This window comes from Cupressus sempervirens, chromosome 3 (genome assembly GCF_028749045.1).
Source record: "Cupressus sempervirens isolate cs-2001-9-10 chromosome 3, ASM2874904v1, whole genome shotgun sequence".
NCBI lineage: Eukaryota > Viridiplantae > Streptophyta > Pinopsida > Cupressales > Cupressaceae > Cupressus > Cupressus sempervirens.
In genome coordinates, this window is record NC_143120.1 from 918,060,709 (window position 1) to 918,070,383 (window position 9,675).

Sequence of the window (9,675 nt, forward strand, 5' to 3'; positions counted from 1 at the left end):
TTAGAATCTCAAAGACCAAAAGATTTGAAGCCCTCCCAGTAAGTCACCACGTACAATCATCAACTACAACTTCACGTGCGAGGCAACCTCCCCTTCTATCATTACGAGTTGCCACTTCACATTGAACTAGATAACGTTGCAGCTCAGAAATTAATAATAATAATAATAATAATAATAATTGAAGATAGAAGACTAAAGAAACTTTTATGGTTCCTAACATTCGGACCTTCAAGATAGAGCTACGTGTTTGGTCGGAGAAATCTTGCGGACCTTCCTATTGTGAGTAAATTAGACCCAGTCGTTTTCAGTGTAAGAACAAATTACGGCCTCTTAAATTTCATCCCGCCTAATGCCTACCACACACATCATCTTCCCTTCTTTTTGTTTCAACCACCATTACTTGATCCATTCTTTTCGAGTGTCAATTCTTATGCCTACAACTAATCTTTCCTGGGACTCCACCTAGCAAAAACACAATCGGGAACAACTACTCGTACCCAGGCGAACTCCTGTTCTTCAAATCTGTAATCTGAAAATGGCACTCATTTGTGCCCCAAATCCATTGATTTTAAAAACCAAACAGCCGCAGGTCGCAATGGCTAGAGCACAAATCCGCCATGTGCCCACCTGCATCTACTACCGATGCCATCACAGTTTGCAGAGCAAATTACCCACGGAAAGAATTAGAAGAAATAGAATTGTATGTGAAATCGCTCTGCAAGAAACAGTGGCATCAGTCGAAGACCTGCAACTCAAAGCTAAAGTTGGAGATAGGGTTAAAGTTCGAGGGCCTTTGAAAGTATACCATGTTCCTAAAACTCCAGAGTTCGATCTTGGGGGCATGGAAGGCGAAGTTAAAGAATATGTGGGTGTCTGGAAAGGTAAGCATATTTCTGCCAATCTTCCTTACAAAGTACAGTTCAACATGGAAGTAGATGGACGCTCTGTTAAATTTTTTACCCATTTGAAGGAGGACGAATTCGATGTGGTGACTTGATTGATCTTGAACTGCCTAAGAAATAAACACCCATTTGTAGAAAAGGAAAATTTCCAAGAATTGCGCACATGGTCTGCGCAGGGACTGCTACTCCTCCCTCGTCTCCGCAGATATGTACGCCCTTGTAGTTTAGTAGAAGCCCCATAGTATATCTCATCATGTGGAATGAAATTTGGATCAAGTTAAATTTACAGAAAAAATGGCGCTGCCCTAAAATGAGTGCCAATTTGTTTTTTTATGGAAATCCTACATTATATTAGTTGGGATTATTTTATTTCGTCATTCTCTTTGTGAGTACATTTCCTTCTATATTGTTTCTACTGATCATACAATTATGTCTTCTTTTATAAATGGGAAAAGAGTTGCAAATGATTGGCGTTACACATACTTTTTCTGCTGATCGGATAATTATTTTTTCTTTTCATAAATAGGAAAACGAGTACCGAACTTATGTTAAAACTCTGCTGGAAATACCCCTTTTTTAATTAACCCTATGTTGTTTAATTTGGTAAGCTCCTTCAGTCCATGGGAGGGGATGCCATACGTGAAGTTAGGCTATGACCAGAACTTCTGCCGTGCTTGGTTAACTCTTAGGAAGTTTACTGACGGACCACAGCCTGCAGGACTATATTAATCTTACGCTAGGATAGCTTTTAACATGGAGTATTTTTTCAGCATTCTATTTCTATTTCATTGTTTTTAGCTATCATCTGTTAACACATCATTTCTTCTCTTGAACGTAAGGAGGCACAACCGGAAAAATGTTAGCCAGTGTGAATGTATTTCTAGCAAATGCCCAAACAAGTAGAGCGAACCCTCTTCTTGGGTGTGCAGAGGTAAGGCTATTGAGCCTTTTGAATTGCCAAAGCTGGGGTATTTTCTACTACAATTTGGTGTAAATCCTTGTCCAAAGGATTGCCTATGCATACGCATCATTATTAACATGTGTGGCATGCAACTCAGCTCTGAGTACCAGCTCAGCTTATGAATAACTATTAAATTTGTTAAAGAAAAAAAGAAAATCTTATTTTTTTGTAGAGTAGAAATAATTTTCAATATCACTCGCTAACCAATTACAGATGTTCGTTATAGCTGAAATGGTGCCTTTTTAAAATACAAAAACAAACCAAAAAGTCCATGAGCAATTAGCGTTTGGCACTATTGTGAGCCTACAGGGTGTGTGGCAGAAGACACATTGGTTTGACATGTCCACTGATTTTCCTTGTCATATCAGGCATTTTGAGTAAAAGGCGGTGTTGCGTGTGCAGCCTAGTGGAAATAAACCTAGAATAATCATCTCAAGATTGAAAGAAATGGTGATGTTAATGAATACAGTTCAAATATGAGAAATGAATAGCATTAATTGTTTTTAAATGGTTGTAAACAAGTGGTATACAAATCCCAAGAAAGACTTGATCAAAAAAGGTACTGAGATCACAAATCATCTCACATCCTTTCTAAGATCTAAATGATGGTGTTTCCCTCAGTTTTACACTTGCCCTCTCATGACCATTCTTATTTAAATAAATTAAATTTGAAGGATTCTCAAGTTCAATCAATATCTTTGGGCACATGGAATGCCGTGACACTAGAAAGTTGTTTCCAATCTCAATAATGGAGCTTTTCAATTTTTTAGACACAGAACAAGACCCCATCAGTGCCCTTTAAGTCAAAAGCCTTTAACTCTTGTCCACACTGATTACCGGTATGGATGAGACAAAATTACTTTCAAATAATTTTTTATTTGTTTTTAGGAAATAAATTATTATTAAGTTTCAACTCTTTAAAATTGAGTCAACAAATGTTTTTGGAGATACCTTTGCCAGTAACTTGTCAAGTGACCTAAGCCATTCCCTATGCTTACCTCTTATGGTAAACAACTCTGAGAACCATTGATGTGAGTTATTTTTCCACTACAATGTATAGAATCAAATACTTAATATCTCAAGATGAAATACCAAATCTCTAACTTTCTCTTGAATAAGAATGCTCATATGCTAAACAATGCATCTAGATTATGTGATCAAATGGGACAGCCACAAGGTTTCTTCTTAATCATGGACTTTCACTCAGTTACAATGATGTGATATGCTGGTTATCACAAAGGAACTTACACTGTTCTTTCAATGGATATCAACTTGACTTTAATTTCTTCAAATCAAACAACTTCCAACCAAATTACTGGCAAAGGAAATAAAAATGATCTAACTCTGTAAATGTAAGATAATGTTGATAATGGTGTGAGCCTCTAACCTTCCTTCCTCATGTCAACTAGGTATAGGAGGCTGCTAGCTTCTAAGGATGCAAAAGTGATTTTCACATTGTAAATATTCATTTAAATACCATATGAAGGCACAGTCTAAATGAACATCTCCAATAAAAGTTGAACACATGCGATTTAGACCAGACTAACTTTGGCTTTCTACTCAATCAGTAAGTACCAAAAGGTAAGGACACTAGCTCCACCATTAATCACCATTCAACAATATCTTCCATTCATCTACTACTTTTATCTAACATGAAATGAAATCAAAAAATAAGAATTGAAGAAATAATGCATGCAATACTCCAAAGCAACACAAGTAATCTATAATGAAGATCAATAATGAATGAACAATTTCTTTGATAGCATTATGGCAACAATTTCTACAAGTCTCCTCCTACTCTACTTCTAATCCTAATCTCTTCTCAAATGAGTCTGGAATCCAACTCTTTACGATTGAGAATGCCTTGGCCTTTTATATGTGTTCAATTGTACTAAAGGGCCAGATCCATTCAAGATCAAGGGTCAAGATTTACGCACTAAAAACCCTAATTAGGGTTGCCACCCTATCAACCAATTACATGAAAGCTCAACCTAGTGGCCAATAAGAAAATTACAGTTCTTTTGAAAGTCAATGAGAAAATTGTACACTTGGCATAATATGATTCAATGTGCTTGTAACTGGAATTTTCTGATTGGTAGAAGACAAGCAAACACGACCTCAACATCCTTATCTTGTAGAATTGATCAGTTCTTTGGGGATGAAAATATATCTCTTGATACTTGATATTATCGAGCCTTCGATTATGATGACATATTCATCTTCTAAATTTTCTCCATCTCCATTCTTGGAAACTTTTTCATTGCCATGACTTTGAGCTTATTTGCACTTACTAACTTGTATCTTGAACATCTTGAAGTGATGAAGTCCTCATGCACTTGGATCCTTCAAAATGAACTTGGATTTCCGGAGTAAATTCAAGTTTCGACAATTTTCTCCACTTGTAAATCCTGATTTGTTTCTTCTCCTTGTTCTTTGCTTTCTTGGACTCTTGATCTTACCTTGGATTTGCAATATGATAATTTAATTTTTAACCTTCTTTTCATTTGAAGTTCTCGAGCTTGACTTTGATCTACTTGAAGTGGTGAATTTGGCCTCGTCATTATCTCCTTGCTCTTCAAATTTTTCTCTTCTCCAACGATTACCTTGCAAAACCAAGAGAGAAAAATACATTAAGTTCATGAAACGATGAAAGAAATCTGAATGCTTTCATAAAATAAAATTGCATCAAATATGAAACTAAAAGGCTTTTGATTGAGGATCCTCTATAGTTTTATAGAAAACTACTCTTTCCTTTTGGAAAGTTTGAAATGGTATCATGTATAATTCTGGAAAACAAATGAGTTTTGCAACATGGCATGCCAAATTTTATTTTTTCACCACCTTTTAATCTCAGATTTTTGGAAGAAATCTCCCCTTAGCTATCTAAAATCACTGCTCCCTCAAGAAAATTGATCCTTCCTTTAATGCAATCAGCTGTCTTAATGAGGAGATCTCTATCCAATTTAGGAGTAGTTCGCTGCTAAATAAGAGGTGCTTGCTGTTAATAAGCAGAAGTAATCTTGTTTTGTTTTGGTGTTCAAGTGAACTCACACCTCTCCCTTTATATAGGCACTGATCATCATGGAAAGGCACGTTTCTTCTGAGAGCCAACCTGTCCTTTTAGCAAATGAAATCATTTTATTTATTTCTTTTTCCTCACCTTTCTAGGCTGACCTATTTAGAATGGTAGAATGCATGTATTGTTTTGTTTATTTACTCCTCAATTACATCGCCTTCATGTTATACCCCTCGATTCTTCTTATTGAGGTGGAAATCATTGTTTGCAGAGGAATATGGATTCCTCCAATTTCTTATTTTTCCTCCAAATACAATATTTCACAAAATCTTCCCAACCATCAAACATTTTCTTTTTTGTTGATCTTCACCGATGTTTGGAGGCCCCAATTCATGTTTCATTTGATAAAGGCAAGGCGGAAATCATGATGCCAAGAGGGATTTGGATTCTGCACCCCAACATAATCTTCACTTTAAAAAACTTGACTCAAATGATGTTGATTTTTCTCTCGTGTAATCAGACTGCCTTCAAATTGCTCTTTGCTCAGGTCTAGGGGCCAAACTTGCATTTATCTACGCCACATAAGTGCAGAAATTTAGATGTTTAGAGGAATTTGGATTCCTCAAAAGCTGGAGGATTCCACCATGCCTTGAGGAATCGTTTCTTGCACTTGGGCTTCAACCTTTTACCTCAAACTTATTCCACCAAACCATCCATCTATCCCTTGATTCCTCTTGGCAATGCAGATTTTTGGGATTGGACTGAGTTTCACTAAGTGTCAAGCAAGGTGGAAATGGAGGTATTGAGAGGAGTTTTGATTCCTCAAGTGTAGGAGGATCCCACCCTACCTTGAGAAATTTTCCTCTTTCATGTTCAATCATCTTTCTTGCCTTTTACCAATTCTCCAAACTGCTGGCTTCTCCATAGTAATAGCTCTTCAGTCATGACTTCTTTGCCTTCAACAAGGTGGCGGAAATCAAGGGGTGGAGAGGAATTTGGATTCCTCTAAGGCTAGCAGATTCTGCTGTGCCTAGAGAAATCACCTCTTTTACACTTCAATCTTGTCCAACTCATTTGTTTTTAGTCTCATACTCACACTTTCATTCCAAAAAGTAGGAAGATGCATTTGCCCCACCTCATGATGTTTTCCTTTTCTTTACTCTTGAGGGTGGAATCAAACATGCCATTGGAATGTGGATTCCTTTATGGTAGGCGGAATCTGCCATGCCCAGAGGATTTTTCTCTCTTGACAACTTCACCTCAAAAAATAGTATTTTTGCATTTCTTTTATTTTTTCTTTCTAAAATGGACTTGGGGCTCGCTTTTACAAGGGGGCAAAATGTTGGGGGATTAGAGGAATTTTGCTTTGGGGCAGGAGGGATCCACCATGCTTAGAGGAATTTTCCTCTCAACAACTTGTTGTTTATACTTGGTCATTTTTTAAGCTTAGAGGGCAGGAGGATTTATATAAAATACAACATTAAGTTACTTACATACACTTTAAGTTATAATTTATATAAATAATGTTAGAATGTTTGAGATAGGTTTCAGCCTCACAGGAGTTATAATAAAGATTCTAAACTTTGGGAGTTTCAAACAATTCCAAACTTGACCAAATTTTAGGATTTAGCACGCCTTCAACATTGTTACCTCCCACAACCTTTCATGACTTTCTAACATCAATTGATGGTGGAACAAAGATTCTCGAAAGTCTTTAACTCATTTCATCAAAAATTTCTTAGTTTCAACTCCATATCCTTGACTAGCTTAACCCAACTCTCACTCACATCCTATCCATGCTTGACTTCCCAGCAGACTCGAATTGCCCAAACTCACTCTCGGACTTGGAGACTTGAAAATTGCTACCACCTAAAACCACTGCTCTTACTACTAAAGCAAAAAGAGGGGGTCCTCATTTGCAATGGGGCAATAGTGTGAACACCTCAAACCAATATTATCCAAAACATAGTGACAACATTAGGTTAACTTGAGGTTCAAGGCAGAAGTATCAAACTGAAATTTATCTTGTTGTACTGTTAGGATTGGTGATTGAGATACATCAAAAATCACATTGTTGAAAAATAAAATGATTACATAAGCCTTAAGGTGAATCAACATAAATGCATACTCAATCAGAACAAGTAGAAGTGTAATACATAAGCAGCATAACACAGAAAGAACTAATTAAATAAATCAGAGGTGGGTGTCTTACAGAAAAATATCTAATGCTGATAGGTATAATAATTTCTTAGAGGAAATTTAAAGGATACATCTCAAATTAAGTGAATGAGAACAAGAATAGGTTCTGTATGAGTCCCTTCAAAGGTTCCAAAGGATGTAGAAATGATATCCATATATGTAAGTAAAATAAGGAAAATATTGTTTGGGTAGGTATGTGGCTCACCAAACAGATATATTCAAACAATCTAAAAGTTACTCACTGACGATAAAGAGTTGTGCAGTGAAAATCTGACCTCTAGTATGTGCTATAGGATGAGTCCATGTTTAGATATAGGTTTAAAACTCTAAACTGTCACCAGGAGACAGGCACAGAGTATAGTCAACTGAAACCTTCAAAATGGTGTCAAGAAATGCTTATGCCATAAACAATATGGACCTTGATTCCAAAGATGCTAAGTTACTAGATGCTTAAATGTCACAAGATTAAGAGGAGCAGAGAGTAAGAACTTTAAGTCACTAGATACCTCAATGTTGCAAGACTAACAGGAACAGAAAGAGTAAGAACTCAAGAATCTACTAATTCCTTGGACAATCTCAACAGTTTTGAGTCAGGTCTCGAGATCAAAACTATGTTTTGTATCCTGGCAATAATGATATATTTGTGATGTGATATTTTTTCGTTTGGTTTTCATATTTAATCACCCCATTTGTCAGGGACAGTGGGACGGGTGGCAGGTGGACAAAGGACCTCAATTTGATGGTGTGGGTGGCTTGGGGGACCTTGCTACATATACTATGCATATAGTATTTTAAATACTAGTTGTGAAAAGACGTATGACTATCATTGCAAATTCCAAATACTAAATACTTGAATATTGAATATCAAATTGCTAATTAGAAATTAGAATGCTAAATCAAATTTCAATTTGATAAGTGAAATTGTTGAATCCACGAAGGCAAGATTTATATTGTATCAAAATCATAAAGATGATTATAATGATCACCATGATATAAAAACTAGTACAAAATGTGCTTCAATCAGCTTATTATTTAAATGTTTTAGGTTTGCAAATGATCCTCAATCAACCAAAAATATATTTATATATCTGGTTTGTTTGCATATAGATAGATAGATAGATAGATAATTTATGAAAAAATACACTTCAAATGTCTAGGGATAGGACACTTATATAAAAGTCCCTGAGAAGCTCAAGGGACTTTTGGATGTCCTCAAGATGCTCAAGGGACTCCTGGGCATCCTTACATTTTGGTGGTGACTGGGCAACATTTGTGCGGCGGTGGGGAGATGTGAGAATAGGATCCCCCCTTCTTGGGGATGTCCCTGTCCTGGTAATGCAAGGGTTCAAGGACAGGGATGCATCCCCATTGACCCTACTTGTCGTTTATTTTTCTGAAAAGTTTCATCAGTGAAAATAGAATTTTTTTGTCAAACAAGTGAATAAAATTAGGAAACTCATGAAATTGCCAACTATTCACTAAGATATATATAAAGACATACATTGAGATAGAAATTTGTGATATTTTTGCTGTGCTTACATGATTGACATGCTCAGAGTAATCAATGTTTGTAAAGGAAGTCCTAAAATTTACAACATATGAAGTGCTTTTTTTCTCATATAAGTATATGACTCAAGGACCAAAATCAAATTCATATACCTGGAAATGTAGAATGTTTCCAATTTTCCATGCATTCCTGTTTAAGTAGAATACCCATTTCAGGCTTTAGCTTTTAGCTTTAAAGGCAGACTCTTCCATCTTAGGATTTTGTTAAATAAGTAAAATTCTGCAACATAGTGATAGAACTATATATTTTCTGTTCTGGTATTGTTTTGATGTTAAAATCAAATGGGATTTATGTTTCCAAGCATTTCGGAGCATCACCATTACAGTTGTTTTTAAAAAAATTCTTTGACCTTTGGTGCCAATTACAAATTGAGTTTTTTGTGGCTGCAGTAGACAGTGTGCACTTAAAAGCAGTTCTGCAATGCCTTAGTTCTTGAGTTATTTCGACATTAATGATCTACTGAGTATTTTTATTTTATTGATTCTTCTCTCAATATATTGAGCATCAGAAAAGGTAATGAGAGGTTTTCTCTCTACTCTCTTGTTATAACGGTTAGAGGCTAGCTTGAATATTATTAGGGCTAATCAGCACAAGAAGGTTAGTTTTTCAACTAACCAAGCAGTTCAGAATCACAAAAATACAAATTTCTGTAGATGGGAATGGTATCAAACAAAAGCTGTCTTATTTTTTCCTTTCTTAATTTTCCATTGAACAACTTTTATAATTATTTATCAAAATGGAAACCTTTAAATAGCCTTATATCCAGTCTTTCGTCACTGTTTAGAAATAATCAGACACACTTCAGTATACCAATTTACTATGATTATGTTCAGCCACTGAAACCTGAGCTCTGGTGTGCGATACATGTCTCCTAGACAGGGAGACCTGTAGGAGACATTCTTAACTATCAGGAAGGTCCTCTGAGATATTCCTAGGCAAGAGCATTGCTCAAGTCCATTCTTACTAATTTAAACAAGAAAAGTAGTCCTATTTTAGATCTGAGTTATAATACCAAAATGGAATTTTGAAC

At 35.9% G+C, this 9,675-nt stretch overlaps 1 protein-coding gene across 1 annotated transcript; it reads left to right on the plus strand.

Annotated features, from left to right (window-relative positions):
* Positions 1-220: 220 nt before the first annotated feature.
* LOC149569747 (ferredoxin-thioredoxin reductase, variable chain-like) lies at positions 221-1,366 on the plus strand. The gene has a single exon (XM_089822475.1). The coding sequence runs from the start codon at positions 536-538 to the stop codon at positions 995-997; it is 462 nt and encodes a 153-aa protein (XP_089678601.1). The 5' UTR covers positions 221-535; the 3' UTR covers positions 998-1,366.
* Positions 1,367-9,675: the final 8,309 nt, after the last annotated feature.

Bases quoted from the DNA above. Each gene is read 5' to 3' on its own strand.
- LOC149569747 (XM_089822475.1), top strand. From the start codon at position 536: ATGGCACTCATTTGTGCCCCAAATCCATTGATTTTAAAAACCAAACAG.